This window comes from Meleagris gallopavo, chromosome 3 (genome assembly GCF_905368555.1).
Source record: "Meleagris gallopavo chromosome 3, MGAL_WU_HG_1.1, whole genome shotgun sequence".
In the NCBI taxonomy this organism is placed as follows: domain Eukaryota; kingdom Metazoa; phylum Chordata; class Aves; order Galliformes; family Phasianidae; genus Meleagris; species Meleagris gallopavo.
The window spans coordinates 31,790,310-31,811,375 of record NC_139406.1 but is presented as its reverse complement, the minus strand read 5'-3'; the positions used below and the strand labels follow the sequence as shown (position 1 = coordinate 31,811,375).

The 21,066-nt window shown below is 43.6% G+C and overlaps 1 protein-coding gene and 1 long non-coding RNA gene across 3 annotated transcripts in view; one reads left to right on the top strand and one right to left on the bottom strand.

The window, feature by feature from the left end:
- Positions 1 to 3,741: 3,741 nt before the first annotated feature.
- LOC104910189 (uncharacterized) lies at positions 3,742 to 11,218 on the bottom strand. The gene is made up of 3 exons (XR_014882376.1): positions 11,045 to 11,218; positions 9,625 to 9,829; positions 3,742 to 6,221 (listed from the first exon to the last, which is right to left on the bottom strand). It is a non-coding gene; the product is annotated as an uncharacterized LOC104910189 (long non-coding RNA).
- Positions 11,213 to 21,066, top strand: part of TERT (telomerase reverse transcriptase) — a 62,194-nt gene continuing 52,340 nt past the window's right edge. For both annotated transcript variants that reach the window (XM_085220554.1, XM_085220555.1), the window contains exons 1-4: positions 11,213 to 11,573; positions 12,387 to 14,301; positions 16,304 to 16,499; positions 20,191 to 20,380. In XM_085220554.1, the coding sequence (XP_085076680.1) occupies positions 11,298 to 11,573; positions 12,387 to 14,301; positions 16,304 to 16,499; positions 20,191 to 20,380 (2,577 nt within the window). In that variant the 5' untranslated portion in view covers positions 11,213 to 11,297. The remainder of the gene's footprint in view (positions 11,574 to 12,386; positions 14,302 to 16,303; positions 16,500 to 20,190; positions 20,381 to 21,066) is intronic.

Genomic DNA, 21,066 nt, shown 5'->3' with positions numbered 1-21,066 from the left:
GAAGGGACCCTGGGAGGATACTGTATAGCACAGCATCTTCCCCCCTCAGAATCATCAGCCTTCCCTGATGGTCCTGCATAAGATCATCTGAGAGAACAGACCTAGGAGGTGAGAAATAAAACCAGAAAGAGCCTGACTTTCCCAGATGCACAGTGAGTTTCTGACTACTTACCTGTTTACACCAGGGAGAATTTTGGTCATGTGTCTGTGAGGATCAAGGCCAGTTTCCAGAGGTTATGGACCCATTTAAGACTCACTGTACAGAGGGGGAGCTGTTTGATAGCTCCAACTTTTCATTTACTTGTGTTACAGACCACTGATACTTCTGGAAGAGGTCCTGGAGCTAATTACTTTGCTCCAGCTTTTCTTGATCTAACTTCCATATTTCTTACTGCTCTTTTTAATGCTGGATCCACCAGTAACCTGTATTGTCTTTTTTTTTAATCCTAATTCTTCATCCTGATAAATACTCCTGTACCATCAAAGGGTAATAAATACTTTAGGTTAAAAAGACAAATATTCCGAAATGGGAATTCTCGCTTACATTGTCTGCCTAAGCGCAATTAGAAAAACCTTTTAAATAGGATTGCTTCTCTCTCTGCTACTTTCTCTTGGTGGAACACTGCCCTTTTAGGCCTTGCCATAGGGTACCCATAAAACTTCTTGCAAGGTCCTTTGGGTGTTGTGTGTGCCAGCTTCTCATTTTATGGCCTCTGATGTTTTTATTAGGCATCAGTTGCGTCCAGAAATCTCAGGTTAGTCTGTGCTGAGCAGCATAAAGCTGGCCTGACATTCCATCGCCATAGAATCATAGAATCTTTTGAGTTGGAAGGGATCTTTTAAAAGATCATCTAGTCCAGCTCCTCTGCAATGAACAGGAGCTCCTACAGAAGATCAGAGTTCTCACATCCCCATCCAGCCTGATCTTGAAGGTCTCCAGGGATGGGGCATCCCCCACCTCTTTGGGCAACATTTCAGTGCTTCACTACCCATATCATAAAAAAACTTCTTATATCCAGTCTAAATCTTCCCTGCTTTAGTTTGAATACAATTTCCCTTATCCTTCCACAGCAGACCTTTCTAAAGATTCTGTCCTTCCTTACTGACTCCCCTTTAAATATTGAAAGGCTGTTCTCAGATCTTCCCAGTGCCTTCTCTTCTCCAGGCTGAACAGCCCCAGCTCTCTCAGTTTGTCCTTGTAGGGACAGGCTTGAGTACATTCTTTGGAATCGCAGCTATGTTCTTCTGTCTGTTCAGAACATTGGGCCTGATACTGCTCCAGCTCAGTGCTCAGTTACATTAAAAGCTGGGATAATGGCCAATTAACAGCTTATACAGGAAGCATTGCCTCCTTGCTGCTCTGCAACTCCCCATCTGCATTGCCTGAAAGCTTAAAGACGTAGATACCTAGCTTAGGCTGACTTCCATAGGATCTTTCGCTACATATGCTATTTAGTCTCCATCATGTACAAGTGTTTCTATTGAGTAGTGCTGACTGTAGGAACAGAAAAGAATTAAGAGTGTTTCCACGTGGTAAAGTCAACAAACTCTTCAACAAATTGCTTAAGAACTGTTCATCTTCACCAGCTCTGCCATCCTACAAGTTGTCACAATCATATGTAGAAGAAAAAACTTGAATCAGGAATTGGTTTCTGACTTAAATTTATGGATCTCAGAACAGTAGTGCCGGAGAAGCATGTGATCTGAATAACAGTCCTGTTCACTGAACTTGACCCCATTACCCTTGGAATGCAGTGAACGTTGCACTGCAGCCTCATATAAGCTACATATAATCCTCTTAAGCTACCCGAATGTGCAAGCGTCAGCAACCCATTATGGATGTCTTTGCTTACTACCAAGCTCCTCCACTGAACAGCACCTTGAAAAGTAACTTGAAGATACAAGACACTGCAAGTGTCTGTATTTTTCACTGCTGTTCTCTTTAATCTCCAGTTTCGCGGGTTTCTAATTTCAAGAAGCATCTGTCATTTGCAACTACGGAATAGAAGCACATTCATCCCTCTGAGGGATGGAAGAGGAGAAAAGAAGAAAGTGTTCTTTGGTTACCCTGTATATTTAAATGGCTGATTCTAAGTACCTCTAGTGAGAGCGCCAGGCAAATCTCTCTCTCAGACTTTCTGGTCTTCTATCTCAAGAATTCTGATTGGGGTCTTCTGTTAATCATCTATGGCTACTCTCAGTTTGCAACAATATATTTGATAAGCCACTCTTTTTTGCTGACCTCTGCATTTCTAAAAAGAGCACAGCCTTTGGTTAAAAGTATCTGAGTGTGGAAGGCTAATTTAGCTGATACACAAAACAGGTACTTCATCCTGCTGAAAATTTCACCAACTTTCATGTTCTTACACTCAGCCACCAGCAGAATCTTTTGTCTCGTTCAGATTTTTTCCTAAGTGAAAGATAGCTTGGTATTCTTTCTTGAGACTGTGTCCTGGCATCACAGTAGCAGGGCTGAGCTGTGAAAGGCTCAGCACAGAAGTGAAAGGATACTGCCTTCTCTACTGAAGCTGCCAACTACCAACTCTTTTTTAGAGTCAAATTGAAAATTTCAGTCAGATTCTATGATACTAAAATGACACACAGCATTTGAAAAACATCCCATATATGGGTTGTTGCAAGGAAAAAAGGTGCTCAAAAAGTCCCCTACAAGAACAGAAAAAAAAAAAAAAGTTATAAAAGGGATAGAATGCTCCAACATTAACTCTGGGTAAGGACACAGTGATCAAGCTCATCTCTTAAATATTAGCAAACAGCAGGGCTGCAGAGATCTTTGCCAGAGGGGATGAGTTTGTGTGAAGGTTTCAGCACTTAGGAATTTCATCTGCATGAGCAGAAGCATGTCAACACAGCGTGAGCTTTCGGAAGGCAGTAAATGAGTAGGAAATGAACCCATGGAAAGTGAATTTCCCCCTGAAACTCTGAGGTAGTTCCTCAGTGACAGCTAGCTAACCTCCCCCATGCTACTCTCTCACTCCCCCTCCTCAAAAGAACAGGGAAAGAAAATACAACGAAAAAAGGCTCCTTTGTTGAGATAAGGACAGGGAGATCATGCACCGATTACTGTCATGAGCAAAACAGACAACATAAAGGAGATGAATATCATTTATTACTTACTGCTAACAGACGGGAGCAGCGAGAACTAAAAGTAAACTAAAAATGCCTTCTACACACGCTCCTCCTACTTCCTCCCCCTCAGGCGTGCAGGGGAATGAGGAATGGGGGCTGCAGTCAGTCCATAAGATTTCATCTCTGCCACTCCTTCATGGCTGCTCTGCCCTTGCTGCAGCATAGTGTCCATCCCACAGATGCTTATGTTTGCAAATGTATCTTTCTACTGAGAGAAGTGTTCTTTTCCCTGCCTTCTTCACTGAATGATGGGAAATCGCCAGGTTCAAAGACTCACAGAACAGCCAGAGTTGGAAACAATCCACAAGGATTACTGAATCCAATTCCTGGTCCCACACAGGATCGCCCAATATTTAAACCCTATGTCTGAGAGCATTGTCCAAACTCTGAGAGCATTCTCGAACTCTGGCAGGCTTAGTGCCTTGACCATTTCCTTGGAACGCCTGTTCCATTGCCCAACCACCTCCTCAGGGAAGAATCTCTTCCCAGTACCCAACCTGAACCTCCCCCCTCCTTGGGGCTCCGTGAGGAAGAGATGCCACTTCATCACGAGGGCTGAGGGATCGAAAAGAAGGGCTTACAAAACCATCAACAATCACCAAAAGAATGGTTTATTGCTGGGTGATCTGACACATCAGCCTTCAAGATGTCCATATTGTTTGTCATGTCCAAGTTAATGGGGGGAGCAGAGACTGATGCAGACAGCAAGCTGACCTGGAACTCCTGCAGTTCTATTGCCCTGATTTTGTAGTAGAGAGCTGAGGCACTCTGGGGATGGCCATGCACTCTGGGTCCACTTCAATCAGTTCTCCATCTTGTAGTGGATCTACCTCCATAGATTCCTCATCCTCTAGTGGACAGACGTACCTGGGCCCCTTGCAACTCACTGGATCATTGGTGTGCCTTAGCCACGCACCTTTCTTTCTCCAAGCAACTGACATGCCTGAGCCTAACGCCGTTCTCTGTCAGATCCACATTCATGACCCACACACCACTGGTCACATGAACACCAGCCACCATATCTGTCGCTTCTTGTTCCCTTGTTTGGAGGAAGAGCTCTCTAGTCTGGTTGTAAGAATCGTTAGCAGCACCAGAATGGGAGCCTGCAGGTGGATTTCCAAGGAACAGCTCTTGGCCTTAGGCCAAGACATCTGCCAGAAGATGGCCCTGAGGGACACAAAGGAGACAGTGATGTCTGGGAACATCCAGTTTTGTTCTTTTAGGTTCAGATGCCTCCAAGGTCAGAATGTGAAACCCCTTTGGACACCTTTTCTGTCTGGGCACCCTTATGGGGACAGTGTTTTCATTAGCTTCAAAGGAACAGCCCTCTTTTTTTTCATTGATCTGCTGCTGTTCTTTGTGCACCACCACGGAAGGTCTGGTTTCACCTTTCAGCACTTGTTGGGTAGCATTCATATCTTCAGGCTGAGACACCCCACCTCTAGGGCTCAAGGTCCACAGCAGTTCTCTGGGGGGCACCTCCTACAGACACAGTGAAGCAGGCAAAAACAAGCCGAGGCCACGTTTGCCTGCTTCCTTGGGAATCCATGCAGAAGAGATGCTGTCTCTTTATAAAGGGCAAGGACAATGGGATGGGAAAGGAGCTATCCTGCACACAAGCCCACAGGATGTTAATGGTCTCCCAGTTAATTCTGGGTGCAGATGCTGCAGAGCAGATAGAGGGCTGGGCACCTGGACCTTCAATGCTGCTGCTGTAACCTCACTCTGGTATAATGATATGCCAAGACAGCTGTAGAGGAAGTCAATCCACTTCCATTGGTTCTTCATCTGGAGTGCATCCACCTCCATGGGCTGCAGAACAGTAGTCCCAGGCCAGGCCATTGCTCTGTGGGCACAGGTATTCTTCCTCCTGCATTTGTTCTGCTTCACGAGTCTCCACCTCTTCGGTTCTGGGAACCCAAACTCTTTCTTCCCATGTAAAACTGGGCAATCAGCGCTCCTGGTTCTCTTGGTATCAGCCAACCTGTTTACCACCAGAGGTCTTGGAGCTGAGTGTGTGGGATGGGGCAGCAGTGACTACTGTGACACCAGTAAGATTCTGTGATGGCCACTGTGATGGTGGGAGTGGTATTCAGCATGGTGTAAAAAGGGGGCTGAAGGATAGGGCACAGGATGGGAGCTAGAAGGCAGCCCCTGTGCCCAATGGGCAACCTTTCTCTCCGGCAAGCAAAAAGGCATGGAGGAGCCATCCCCAGGAAAAGGGTCTTCTGCCTCCTTGATTCTCTTCTTTCTGCCACAAGGGAATCATTCAAGGCTGCGACACACTGCAAATAATGGCAGGCTCAGAGAACTCCTTTGGCCAGCACAAAGCAGCTCAGGAGTAGAGCTGATTGGCAGACCAAAGCCATGGCTTCCATGTTAGTATCTAGTGTCTCTTCTTCTGTGTTACGTTTTGGTTTGTTGTTTTTTTTTTTGTGTGCATTTCTTTCCTGTTAACTGTTGAATATATGTTTTTTAAAATAGATAAGGCGGAGAATAAGACATAATAACATAAGATGGGGAGTAAGATTTAAAAATCCCCCATATACTGAAAGTGAGAAAGATATTCTAACAACCAAATTCCCTTTCTTCCCTTTCTGGTAACATTTCTTCAACACCACTGAGAAAACTGTATTTCTTTGCCTCTTCAACAGACAAGGTTAGAACCTTTGGCTGTGCCTAAAGGTCTTAACTTTGATTTCCACATGCATATTTTTGATGGGATGAACTGACAATCTGGAGGCCACAGATGCAGGATGGGGATAGATCCTGGCATTTCTAAATAGAATGACATGACACGTGGCTGCAGATATGGACTCTGCCAAGTAGCATCATGACACACTCAAGGGTTGATGCCACTGTCTTCAAAGGGGGTCCAAGAAGAAAATGTCTGTGGTCAACAATATGGCTGGGTGAGGCTGCAGCCACATGCTGAGTCTTTTAGGTGGAGCTTGTGCACTCCCTTTCTCATCAGACCATTCTGCTGAATGAGAAGACTGGTGGAGTCAGTAGCAAATGGCTTGTCTGCATCTTCTTCTCGGAACTTTCTGTGGTGGTAGTGGTGATCCTGATGGCTGCAATGGGAAGAATACAGCTGCATTATTTTTTGACTGGGGTAGAATTGATTTTCTTCATAATTACCTTGTATGGTGCTATGTTTTAAATTTGTGGTGGAAACAGAGTTGGTAACGAATATTTCAGTTGATGCTGAACAGTGCTTACAAAAAAGCAAGACCTTTTCTGCTCCTTATGCTGCCCAGACAGAGGAAGGCTGGGTATGCACAAGAATTCGGGAAGGGATGGAATCAGGACAGCTGACCTCAGCTGACCAAAGGGATATCCCGTATGATGCCATACCCACTAGTAAAGTTGTAGGGGACTTTGCCAGGATTGATGTGGCATCAGTGAGTGGGTTGTGAGAACTACCTTTCACATAACTCGGTTTTATAGGTTTTGTTGTTGTTTCCATTTTTAATTATTGAATTGCCTTTATTTCATCCTATGAATTTTCTGACTTTTGCTCCTTCATTCTCATTCTCGTAACACAGAAGGAAGGGGGAGTGAGTAAGCAGCTCTGTAGTTCTTAATTGCCCACCAGACTTAAATCACAACAAAGTGCTTCAATTTTCACGAGGGATCATAACTACTTTTGGGTAGGGTTTTTGTGTGTTGTTGGAGAGAAAGGAAAGCTCTTAGAGGGAGATGAAAAGGCCTATGAGATAAAGGTGGTGAGTTAAAAGCATTCATATTTAAGAGGAGATTGTTGCAGTAGGAACCAAAGAAAATGGAGGGAAAAGAAAGGGGAAATGTCAAAAGTTTTCAGTGTCCATAGGATGCAGAGGAACAGCAGAAAGGATATTTTTGTGTCCTTTTAAAAAAGGAGTTGCTAGGGAGAAATGCAGCACTAGCATGCATATGTACAGGATGGCTTTGCCTGTGTGGTTGAGTGATAATATGGCTAAAACTCTATTAAGAATAAATGAAATGCTCTTCATTGAACTTCTGTGCTTCATCTAATGCTTGAGAAATATGATTTTGTCAACACAACATAAAATCTTCAAGAAAAAGTGATGAAGTTTGCCTTAAGGTATTGTTTTGATTTGGTTTGTCTTTGGTGGGGATTAGTAATTGCTTGGATAGGAAATGATTTTAATTCTGTTGCCTTTTCTCTTCTTCCCAAGAACTGGTAGAGTCCCTGCTAGATGTCAGAGCAAGCCACCACATTAATAATGATGTGTTAAAGCAGATGTACCAGAATGTAATCTGCACAAATGCCTAGTCAACTGCTCAGCCAACATTACTTCTCTTTCTTCTCATTTTTTTCATCACTTTTTCTTTCATTTATATGTGGGATACTATAGCTGTGCTTTTAGTTTCTTAATTATGAAAGCAATGATAATCAAAGGTAAAGTTTGTCTTCCTCCTGTACGAAAGGACATGAAATCTCCTGCTCATAGCTGTACTTCAAAAAGCACACTGAAGTCCTAATAGATGTTCTCATGGCTTTTCCCCAACCTTCAGTGCTGTAGAAATGCATGAACCAAGCTCTAGCACTGTGATAACCTCCCTCACACCCAGCTGCAAGGTTGACCTTTCTTCTTAGTCTCATAAAACCTTGTAAATCTCTGTACCCTGTTCTGCTGCACATCTCAGCTTCACAGAGATTATGCTGGGATGAGGGTGTGACATTTGAATGTTCACATTAACAAAGGCAAAATCAAGTTTTGCCTTTGAGTTTTTTTCTCCCTCTGAGTGTGCTATAGCCTGGTTCAGAAAGTCTGACTCTCCGTCATGTTTTTAGTGTGAAATTAAAGAGTAATTCCAAATAACTCACTGGGGTGATGCTGTTGTAAATGCTGCTAGCAAAAGCAAAACTGGAGCGCAAAACATTTACATAGGAGCATTTTCAGAAATTACTCTGAATGGGTTCTTTAAAGTACTATTTTAATTACTGCTGGCCTATATAGTAATTACTTTTAAGGCAAACATAACAGATGTAAAAGGGAACAACCAAAATGGGAAGATAAAACTGGCTATGGACATGTTATCTGTAATAGAATTCAGTCAATATTTGCATAGTGTCTTGAAGGATAAATGTTGTTAAGGAGAACTTGACTTCATCATTCATTCAGATCTGGGTTCTCCAGAACAATGCTGATGGATATACAGAATTGAGCCTAGTGAACCTGACACTAAGGGCCCTAAGATGATTAAGGAAGTGGAGCATCTGACACATAAGGAGGTGTTGAGGTAACTGGGTAGCCTCAAGATGGAAAGGCTCAGCAGGGATCTTATTAAAGTACACAAGTAGCTAATGTTAATGAGATGGACACAAACTCTTCTCAGTGGTAGCCAGGGACAGAACAAGATGTGGTGTACACAAACTAAAATACAGGAAATTCTACTTAAACATCTTTTTACTCTTAGTGTGGTAAAACACCAGCAAAATGTTGTGGTGTCCCCGTCCTTGAAGATACTTAAAATCTTGTTACCCACGACACTGAGCAACCTGCTCTAGGTGGCCCTGCTTTAGGCAGCAGAGGTGCAAAAGACATCATACTTCTCTTATAACCTTGGCTGTTCTATGACTCTGTGTTCCCATTATTTTCCTTATTTGTCTTCCTAAAAAATAACTTTTTTCCCATATCGCTTCATTCCCCCTCTCCTTGCTGAGTTCTTTCCTCAGCCCAATGGTAGAAACACAGAAAAGCAGGGTGATATCTATGAAAAGAAATAGGAGAAAAGAGATCTTGTTAGCCTGACCACAGCAGTTATCCTCTGCCCATGCAATCACTGCTGTAATCACTGTCACCAAGAATGTATCAGCAAGAAGCATCACCTACTTAGGGACTCACCAACAATTGGTGGAAGGAATCAAGGTAAGTTAAAAGGTCTTCTCAGAAATTCAGTCTACAGAAACATCTACAATCATCTGCCATGAGCAAATCAATCAGCTTTGACAGCGTGGGTTCACTGCTGCCAGAGTTTATGGACAAGTAGTTGTAAATTCACCTGAAAGCAGCATATTCTCAACTGTGGGAGTATCTTCCACTACCACCACAGTCCTATTGCTTCCTTGTGCACTGCTACTGGGGCTGCAACTAAGAAGGACCCGCTGAAAGGCACAGACCAGTATTCACTTCTTCAAGGATCCTAGCCACAAAGACCTCATAGATGGTCCTTCTCACCTTCATGTCCTTGCTTTCTCCTGTGTCAACCCACTGCCTGCTGAAGGGGATTCCAGAGGTCAAGCTGCCATTTTCAAGCTTGGTTAAACCCTTGCCATCATAGCTTGATCCAGAGTTAAGACAAGCTCAACACCACTTCCTCCTCTTCCTCTTTTCCTGAACGTTTCTCAAGTGAGCCTTGTGTTGGTAGTACACCTAGCTGCGTTAGACAACACTGAGTTACACCTTGAAGATGCCATCACCTTCAGACCTATGGGTGAAGGGAGAAATATGTGTGAAACAGACTCACCAGAGGTCAGATAAATGGCATCAACCAGCAACATTCAGTGATGAAGGGTCTGGAGGGCAAGTGGTATGAAGAGCTGCTGAGGTTGCTTGGTTTGTTCAGTCAAGAGAAGAGGATACTGAGGGGAGACCTCGTGAGGGAAGCAGAAGGGCCGTGCTGAGCTCTTCCCTCTGGTGACAGCAATGGGACCAAAGGAACAGCATGAGCTCTGTCAGAGGAGGGTCAGTGTGAGCGTTAGGAAAAGGTTCACAATCACACCTTATTCATGTCATTGCTTTTTGGCAGTACATACATTTGTGAACAACCATTTTTAAGGATGAAGCACAGGAAGAGTAAAATGTCATAAAAACCTCTGATGAACTCCTTGAGAGCTAACTAAGAATTGCAACCACCATCTCTGAACCAGATTGATGCATTAGTTTCACATAAACAAGGTCACATATCCCAGTAGTTTTATGGTTTTGTTACTCTCTTTTTTTTACATTTTACTAAAGAAGACCAAAAAAAAAAAAAGTTTTGCTACTTACATACATTAACTATATTATTTCAGGACTGCTTCAAAAGCAATGCTTCCTATTTTATTATGTTGGCTCGCAACATTAGAGGTGGATCTTGGCAGTACGGCATTAAAGGCTGAACCTTACTGCCAATATTGTTACATTTTGTCGCCACGTGACAGATGGCAGCTGAGAGGCAGCCTGACAAAATGGTGTCTGGCATGGAAATGCATATGAAACAAAGGTATGGAACTGAATTCCTCCATGTGGAAAAAATGGCGCCCACTGACATTCACTGATGAATGTTTATGGAGACCACACAGTGAATGTGACCACGGTGAGGCAGCAGGTGGTGCATTTCAGCTATGGTGACAGTGGGTCACCTCCGCCGGTGCAAGTTTTTATGAGCGCAGCATGCAGGCTCTTGTTCACTGCAGGTGGAAATGAATAGCTAATGGTGGTGACTATGTCAAAAAATAATGTTTGATAGCTGAGAGTTTTCTCTATCAAACTGTGTTATTGCGCTCTTCTTCGCGGCTGTAGTTTTCACGGGAATAAATGGGAGGCATTACTTTCGGAGCGATGTATATGTATTTTATACGCAGCCCAGGACAAATCCTCTTCAGTCGGTGTGGCCCAGGCAAGCCATAAGGGGTGCATACAGATGCTTTAACCGTAGCCCACTGCCTCCCCACCGCCCCATGCAAGGCCCCACACCACACAACTCTCACATTTCTGCGCCCATCTCTGACGCTCAGACAGCTGCACCCATCTGTGTGGAGTCTTGTTTCCCACCGGGTTCCACAGGGACAAATCAAGAGCGGTTACGCAAACTTACCATAGAATCACAGAATTGTTACGTTTGGAAAAGCCCGCTAAGATTACCTACTCCAGCTGTCCATCCATTCCCCACCATGCCCACTAACCTCACTGCCACATCCACACGCTTCTTGAACGCGCCCAGTGATGGTGACTCCCCAGGCAGCCTGTGTCAGTGCCTCACCGCTCTTTCGGAGAAGAAATTGTTCCTAAATCCAACCTGAGCCTCCCCTGGCGCAATGTGAGGCAGCGCAGCTGGACAGCGGCCTGCCCTCCCTGCCCCGCCCCGCCCCGCCCCGCCCCGCCTCACCTCACCTCCGCCGCGTGGAGCCCCGCTGCACGGCGGCGCTGCGTGCGGGGATGGAGCGCGTGGCCGATCCTGGGGTCGGCGTGCGACGGCTCCGCAACGTGGCGCGGCCGGAGCCCTTCGCCGCGGTGCTGGGCGCGCTGCGGGGCTGCTACGCCGAGGCCACGCCGCTGGAGGCCTTCGTCCGGCGGCTGCAGGAGGCTGGCACCGGGGAGGTCGAGGTGCTGCGGGGCGACGACGCGCAGTGCTACCGGACCTTCGTGTCGCAGTGCGTGGTGTGCGTCCCCCGCGGGGCTCGCGCCATCCCCCGGCCCATCTGCTTCCAGCAGGTAGGCAGGAGGGAGAGCGGCCGGGCGGTGCCCCGCGCACGGGGTCGGACCCGGAGGCAGCGCGGGGGCTGCGGGGTTCTTCCTGCCCTGCGTGCGTGCTTGCGTGCGCCGCTCCCCTCGTGGCCGCCCCTCCGCCCGCCGCCCCGTCCGGACCACCCCGGTTCCGTCCCTAGAGAGGGCCGGCGAAGCGCTGAAGGCGGGCGGGCGGCGGTGGGGTCAAAGATTTGCATGTCTGGGGCTCGGGGGCTCGTCTGGTGCGACGAGCGAGCGTGGCTGGTTAGAGCGAGTGGGAGGGAAGTACCACCTTCCCCTGTGAGAGGGGTGGGGGAAAGCAGAGCTACGCCGCGCGAAACGAGCTGTGCGAGCTTACTGAGCGGCTTTTAAGTTTGTTAAAACTCCTTTATTTTACGCAAAAGGAAATGGAGGCCTCGAGAAACATTGAGTTCTCCGGTGGCGCAGCCTGCGCCAGCGCCTTCTGGGGCACGGTGACCTGGAGGCCCGGAGTTGGAAGTCGGGGTGGGGAGGAGAGGCATAGGGTGCTTCCTGGGCATGAGGAGCAGGATCAAAAGGGCAGCACCGAACAGGCTTCCGTAAGGCAGGCGGCTCAGGTTGCTGAGTGTAAACATCTTGCAGTGCGCACGCAAGTCTGGCGTAGCACTTGTGAATGGTTATACAGCTTTGTAAAGGCGTAATGTAAGGCTGAAGTCTAGGCCTGGGTGTCTAGCTGCCGTGTCTGCTTCCTTAGGCCATGTGTTATTTGTGGAAAAGCTGTTGATTAAAAAATCTGTTCTCCCTTTTTCTGTCTTTGTTCAGTTATCCAGTCAGAGCGAAGTCATCACAAGAATCGTTCAGAGACTATGTGAAAAGAAAAAGAAGAACATCCTTGCGTATGGATACTCCTTGCTGGATGAAAACAGTTGTCACTTCAGGATTTTGCCATCTTCGTGCATATACAGCTATCTGCCCAATACTGTAACAGAAACGATTCGCATCAGTGGCCTCTGGGAGATACTGCTGAGCAGGATAGGGGACGATGTGATGATGTACCTGCTGGAGCACTGTGCACTCTTCATGCTGGTTCCCCCAAGTAACTGTTACCAGGTCTGCGGGCAACCAATTTATGAACTTATTTCGCGTAACATAGGGCCGTCCCCAGGGTTCGTTAGACGACGATATTCAAGGTTTAAACATAATAACTTGCTTAACTATGTGCGAAAAAGACTTGTGTTTCATAGGCACTATCTTTCCAAGTCACAGTGGTGGAAGTGCGGGCCGAGACGTCAAGGTCGTGTCTCCAGCAGAAGAAAAAGAAGGACCAATAGGATACAAAGCCCAAGGTCTGGTTACCAGTCTTCTGCAAAAGTGAACTTTCAAGCAGGCATGCGGATCAGCACAGTTACTGCACATCTGGAAAAACAGAACTGCTCCAGTTTATGTTTGCCAGCTAGAACACCATCTTTAAAAAGGAAGCGTGATGGAGAACAGGTTGAAACCACAGCTAAGAGAGTGAAAGTAATGGAGAGAGAGGAACAGGCTTGTAGTATCGTTCCTGATGTAAATCGAAGTAGCTCCCGGAGGCATGGAGTTTGGCATGTAGCACCACGTGCTGTAGGTCTTATTAAAGAACGTTACGTTTCTGAAAGAAGTTACAGTGAGATGTCTGGTCCTTCTGTAGTTCACAGATCTCACCCTGGGAAGAGGCCTGTAGCAGACAAAAGCTCTTTTCCAAGAGGAGTTCAGGGTAACAAACACATAAAGACCGGTGCAGAAAAACGAGCAGAATCCAATAAAAGGGGCATAGAGATGTATATAAACCCAATCTGTAAACCCAATAGAAGGGGTATAGAGAGGCATATAAATCCAACCCATAAACCTGGGTTGAATTCTGTACAAACTGAACCAATGGAAAGTGCTTCTTCGGGGGACAGAAAGCAGGAAAATCCCCCAGCTCATTTGGCAAAGCAGTTACCAAATACATTCTTGCGCTCTGCAGTGTACTTTGAGAAGAAATTTCTTCTGTATTCCCGTAGTTACCAAGAATATTTTCCTAAATCGTTCATACTGAGCCGCCTGCAGGGTTGTCAGGCAGGTGGAAGGCGGCTTATAGAAACTATATTTTTAAGCCAAAACCCATTAAAGGAAAAGCAGAACCAAAGCCTAAAACAGCAAAAGTGGAGAAAGAAGAGGTTGCCCAAACGCTACTGGCAAATGAGAGAGATATTTCAGAAGCTGTTAAAAAACCACGAGAAGTGCCCTTATTTAGTTTTCTTGAGAAAAAATTGCCCTGTTTTGCTTTCTGAAGCATGTTTGAAAAAAACGGAGCTGACCTTGCAGGCAGCTCTGCCTGGGGAAGCAAAGGTTCACAAGCACACAGAACATGGGGAAGAGACCACTGAGGGTACTGCACCGAACAGCTTCTACACTCCTCCCTCAATGCCATTGTGTGGGCAGACAGAGAGAGAGGAGCAGCACCTTGCAGAGGGGAGTGATCCGCTCCTCAGGGAGCTGCTCAGGCAGCACAGCAGCCACTGGCAGGTGTATGGCTTTGTGAGGGAGTGCCTGGAGCGGGTGATTCCTGCCGAGCTGTGGGGTTCAAGCCATAACAAATGCCGGTTCTTTAAAAACGTGAAAGCATTCATTTCCATGGGGAAGTATGCTAAGCTTTCATTGCAGCAGCTGATGTGGAAGATGAGAGTGAATGACTGCGTATGGCTTCGTCTGGCCAAAGGTACTTGTATTGCAAAACCAAGGGCGTCAGATGGGTGGTGGTCAGGCTTAAGGAGGGGAGGAAGGGGCACTCAGTATGGGCTTGGAGTTGGTGGTTTGTTGGTAACAACAGGAGTTGAGAGAGGAAACATGGTAGTGATTGTAGTCGATGTTGGGGAGAGTTCTTAGATCTCTCTTCCTCTGTGCATCTTTATTGACACTTTTTGTGTTTAATGGGATTAAGGTTTTATGCAGAAACTTGAATTCAGGACCCAGGCCTTCCAACAAAACACATTGCCTTCTGCTCTTGCTCCCCCAGATTGCCAACATCTGTGACCAAAGCACGTAAGGAGTAAGTGTAGTCTTTTGGGTTGCCGTAAACCATCAGAAAGAACTAAAGCCAAATCAGGACATGTGTATGCAGTCATTCCATGGGATTTTTCCCCCTCACATCTACCCTGTGAAAAAGACATCAGTAAGGGATCTGTGCAATGCAGGAGCTGCCCTCCATCCATTACCTTTCTAGAGCTCTTCTTTGGGAATGCGAGATCCTTACTGAGCAGGATTTGGGGCTGGGTGATTGGCAGTGCAGAGGTCATCCCAGTGGTATGGGCAGGGCAGCCAGCTGATTGCTTTGAATTCTCTGGGAATCCCTCTTCTCAATGATCTTCTCAGGTGAAGAGAGGCAAATCTTACTTCTCTGAAGTAGCCTCTCTAAAGGCATTACCCTTGGGCATTGTTCTTGGCTGAACCTGTGGTTCTGTGGTTAACTGCCGTAGAATCTCACATGTTGTAATTGTTCTGTGATTCCATTCTCCACCTACAGAATGTGGAATATACTATAACCAGTATGCTTGCAGCATTCTTACCTAGTACTATACTGGGATCCTACAGTAACGTGAGTTGAAAATGGCATTCCTTTTTAAAAAGTGCAGTAGGGTTCTGAAATTTCTACAGGTTCCCTGAAGTGTAGGAGGAAAGTAGGTGCTCTGATATTTGAGATCTGATGTCAAAAATAGGGGAGGTACACTTCCATAAGAAGCTGTTAATTCTAGCAAATGTATTGATTAATCATTTTAAAACTTTGGCTCAAAACCGTGGTTTTAAAAATATTGAAGAATTAAATATTTCAAAGGGTTTTTATTGTAAAAACACATTTGGTTCCTAATCACTTGTAATGTCTTACTTCTGAAAAGAATAATAGCCTGAATCCAGGAAAAGCAACACGTCAACTTAATTTCATTTTCTCTGAAACGAATCCCTTGTGCCTGAAGTTTAAACTTGCATTTAATTGCTTTGCTACACTGTAGGTGTTTTTCTCCCCAAAAGAAGTAGCAGTGGTTTCTTGTAAATCATGACTACAATTCAGAAAATTGACATATGATGTCAAAATGTCAAAAACTAATCATCTTGTTCCAGGACAGCTACTTAATGTGCTGATTTAATCTGTGTATCTGGTGGCCTGTGTATTACGATTTTTCATTTAAAGAATCTTCTCACAGCTGCTGCATTTTTCAGTAATGTTCTCTAGCTTCTATTCAAGTGAATCCTTTCATCTCTTTATGGCAGTATTTTTTTTAGACATGAAAGTGTCTCTGCCCCAAAGAGCACACAACCCAAGCAGGGCAGAGAACTAGCAACTGATTTCCATTTTATAAGTTTCAGTTTAAAACTTCATCTCTCGTGTCAAAGTTTGTGCAACAACTGTGATTTGTGCTGAGCAGCTAATAAACGTTTTTGTGGAGTCTCTTTAAATAATCCAGCTGCATTTTGCTAAATTCTACTTTAATTAGAAACATGTTATTGGAAAGTTGCAACGATTTATAATTACTTAATACCAATGAAAATTTTGAGCTGCATCTGTGGAATTGTTTGTTTTTTTTCCCTTTTCACTGACCTCATGCTAAGAAGAGATTGTATGTATGGGTTGTTCTGTTTATTTTGTTTGTTTCTGGTTTTTTACTAATATGGAAAGTTGATCTTTACTATGACTACATTAACTACATTTGAATTATTTATTGAAGGTAATCATTCTGTTCCTGCCTATGAACATTGTTACCGTGAAGAAATTTTGGCAAAATTCCTATACTGGCTGATGGATTCCTATGTTATCGAGTTGCTCAAATCATTTTTCTATATCACCGAGACCATGTTCCAGAAAAACATGCTTTTCTACTACCGAAAGTTTATCTGGGGCAAGTTACAGAACATTGGAATTAGGTAACATAACTAATCAAACATGACTGAAATATGTGGAAATCTCACGTTTTGTAATGTGAAGTTATAATTCTGCTTTCATCTATTGCCCCTTTATCTTCCTTTTGTGTGCTTAATTTTCCAAGAGGAAGTCAACCTGTAGTAGTGGTGCGTGTGGCTTGTAAGTTCATATATATTTGATGTGGGAGAACCTATTCAAATTTTTATTTCTTTGGTAGGAGAACAGAAACCTTTGCAGTAATACCCATTATGAGGATTTTGGTTTGATAGGTCACATTTTAAACCTTTTAATGATCAGTGATTCACAGTGGCAGAATTTTCTTTAACTGCTTCAATTCAAAAATTTTTTTATGAATTTCTGGATGTCTGTTGATCTCCAATTTTCTATGTGATTTCTTCTTTTTTTTTTTTTTTTTTTTTTTTTTTTTTTTTTCCTTAATTCTCTTATGCCCTCTGTGCTCCCTGATGGTACCAGTGGTGTTTCTCCTGAGCAGCTCTCTTCTATGTGTGTTAGCACTTAATGGTGCCCTGGTCCTGTTTGCAGCTGCAGCCCAGAATAAGAATTTTAAACAGTAGTAGCAGAATAGTTTTCAACGTGGTATACTTTGTCTTGTCGTCAAGCTGTGTCAGTGTTTGATGAGTGTTTTGTGTAGTTTTAATGTACTTCAAAGGCTAACATATTTTTAGAGTGTATGCATAAAGTATCAAGTCTGAATTTTACATAATAGATATAATGCTGTTTTTTAATGTGGTGTGTGATTAAAAGAAAGCAAGTGGCTTTGGTTTTAGCCATTTCTTCCCTGCCACTAATTTCTCTCATAAAGCTCTGAGCACAAAGGACTCTAATCTGTGCTGATCCCATTTCTTCCTATCTCTTCTCTAAGTGTTTCCACCTTTGGCTTCAGGATGGCCCTGAAATGCAGATTGCTGTCAGCTGGAGCAGCACTTCAGGAAAGTACTGTTGCGTACTTTACAGCCAACTGCATGCTGTAAGGACAGGATGTTTGCTGTTGGCTATGGAACATTATAGAACATGTATGGGGCTATGTGGACCTTTAGTACACTGTTTCACTTACAAGGGTATTCCGCACTCTGCTTTTTGGAGTGTGCTGTGTAACGTGAGGTCTCTTCCTAATCCAGTTTACTGCATTCATGCGGGTGGCAAGATGCCCATTTCATGTGGGAAGAGAGAAATGGGGATTTAGAGATGCTGAGAAACAGCTGTTTAGGGTTGGCATTCCTAGGCTTTCAGGGCATCATCCCCTCTTTCTCAGGCAGCTTATTCAGTATATTGAGTTGCCTCTGCCTTCCCTAGATGAACAGTATCAGGTGGCCTCTGTTGCTGCCCTGATGGTTGTTTTGTGGCTGCCCTGGTTCTTCCTCCTCTTCAGACAAAGCTGCTCTTGTTGATTGCTATTAGCTGGCTCACAAGAAAGTGTTTACTGCCAGTATAGTACCTGATGTAGACTTTGGGGAAGAGAAGATGGATGAAACTGTCTGAGCTGAGCAGAGCAGGGCTTTATTCATTAGTTTGCCATGAATTGTCCTTAGGGAAAAAATCGCTATCTTGTACTGCTATACATGTGAGTAAATCTTCCTCTGCAGAATCCAACTCAAGGATACAGGCACGAGATCTGACAGGGAACTTAAATTTATTTCCTCAGTATTCTTGATCAAGTTTGGTAGACATTTTGCATGCAAGCAAATTTCAGTAAATTTTTGAAGTTAAACCAAACTTCATACCCCAACTGAAAAACAGTTTTTTTGTTTTTTTTTTGTTTTGGTTTGTGTTTTTTTGTTTTGAAGGAAAGAAATCAGTTTTTCATGATACTGTTGCTTCAAGTTTCCTGGCCTATGTAATGCAGAGCCTTTTTTTTTTTTTTTTTTTTTTTTTTTAATGATGTATACCTTGTCACAGTGACAGCATCTGTTTTCATGGGGACTGATTGGTGGACCTTATACTCAGATTCCTACCAGGTCCACTGTGTGACAGCACTATGAGCATGAATGAGGGTAGGATGGTTCAAAGGCCACTGGATTAGTGCATGTTCAAAATCAGCAGCACTGTTACAAATGCCATGAAATAAGCAGCGAGTGTTGCTTCAGGCAAAATGACATCGAATTCCACAACTGGGCAGGGAGTAATGATGAAGATATGCTGACAAGGTGCATTTATCTCTGGTTTTAGAAGTCATGTTTTAAAATCGGTGTGTTGGTAGTTTTTGTTGTTGTGTCTTGTTGATTTTTTTTTTCTCCCATCCAGCGCCGGAAATGTGAACTTCAGAGCAATGGAGATTTGATTACTTAGTTGTTTCTGATGAACTAGAATTCTTCATTTTATCTTGGTATTCTAGCTAATGCATACAGTACCTATGTGATGTTCTGTAGGCTTAGGAAAAAAGTCATAATAAATAGCAGTGATCTCTAGCTATGAAAACATGATCTGCTCCGTCAGCTGAACTTTGGAAATTTAATTCCAATCTTGAATATAAATCCTCAAAACACTGAACTTGCTGGTCCAGACATGCATTGTATCACTTGGGCTCTCACAGTTGGAACAGCTGAATCACTCACTTATTTCTCTTGTGTATACGAGCACAATTCAATATTTTTGAGTCTTGTCTGCTTGCTTGACTTTTCAGAGATCTCCTAGAGCATGCTGATCTGGTCTTCCATCCATCCACTGCCTTATGTTATACCATGGTTTCCTTTTGCTAAAGCTAAACCAGCTTGATGGCTTGTTTGGGACATCAGAATCTGAATGCCAATTTAGATTTGCAGCCCCGTTCTTCAGGGGTTTGAAATGTCTCGTTTTACTTCCCAGGGAAGAATGAACAACAGTCTTTTTTTTTTTTCCTTCTAAACAATATAAACAATGTAGGACAGTGACCCAGCTCCTTTATTTTGCAGGTAGCACGCCTTCAGGATGCCGCTTCCTTTTCCTACATTATTGCATGGATTAGTATTAATTTGGGCTGAGCTATTGTAAATTGTAAATCCTGAAGAGGTGTCTGTGTGAGGGAAGCACATTTCCCAGACTGTCATTTAAGAGCCATTCTTTATTATTTTCTATTTACTTTAGCTGACTGCTGTTCATTAACCTGATTATTTTGAATTATGCTACTGGATGCTTAATTGTCCTTTTGTTTTCTGTGTTATGACTTTTAATATGTGGTAGCTGCCACCTATTAAGATTTAAGATTCTTGAGGTCCCTTCCAACCCGGACCATTCTATGATTGTGTGATTCTGCTCTAAATGTTGGAAGTACAATAGCCTGTTACACTGTGTATGTCCTTCCTTGGGCCTGTCTTCATACAGTTTTCAGAATATCCTATCCTTTGTTTATATCTTCCAAGATTCTGAAACCATGAAAAATGTTGATTTTTTTTTTTTTAAATCATAATGTTCAAATATTCTTGACTAGTCTTTGATTAAATTTTTGTATTAATTTAGATCTTTTTCATTACATTAGTTTACATCATATATGCTCTTTTATTAATGTATTATGTTGTCATTGGTATACATTGATATATGGAATTATTCTGAAATTCAGATTTCATACCAAGTTCTGTAGAGATTAGTATTTGTAGTTATCTCTTTAGTAAAATATCTGGGTTCAGTTACATTAAGAGTGAAATATTTTAACTTACTGCATTTCCTGTTGCTTACGTTCGATATGTATTTATATTTTAGAAACCATTTTGCCAAAGTACATCTACGTGCTTTATCTTCAGAGGAGATGGAAGTGATCCATCAAAAAAAGTATTTTCCTATTGCATCAAGGCTCCGGTTCATTCCTAAAATCAATGGTTTAAGACCCGTAGTAAGACTAAGCCGTGTTGTTGAAGGACAGAAACTCAGCAAGGAAAGCAGAGAAAAGAAGGTTTTTATTTTCCTTATTGTTTTATGTCGGTCTGATGGAGGCAGCTGTTTTATGTTAACCAAAAAACCTCGCTCACTTAACTAGTTTTAAAGTGGTGAACTGAAACATTAAAATCAAAAGGACTGAATGCACCTACTCTTGCAACTTAGCTCAACTTCTCCCTTCCCAGTGCTGGTCATTAGCCTGCAGTTCCAGAACTACATACTTACACTTGTAAGCCTGTCTTAATGATATTAGTCTAACAAAATAGCACAGGCTGTCGGGTAAGCATGTTTGCTTTCTCTCCTCTTTCTGTCTGTTTCCTTCAGGCTTGCTTACTGAGTCTGACTGTGATGGACACAGCTGTCCATCGGGGTAGGAACAGAAGAGTCAAAGACACTAAGTACTCAGTGTTCAGAACTAATGTTATATTTGTTTGGCATACCAGAGAATTAGGGACAGATGAGTCTCTCCTGCTGGGATTTACCTGAATACTGATTGAGTGCATTGTTGGACTAGTTGGCTGCTGTGCCAGGTCAGCCCAGGGGATCTTGCCAAGTTAGCAGGCCAAACAATGGTGAACCATATCTGTTGGAGTGGAAGGGCTAAAAAGGATGAGGAAGCTGGATCAAGCATAGTAAGGAAATAGAAAGTAAGATGGGAATTACTGCTGTGTGGGAACAAAGGCTTAACACAGAGTGCATACA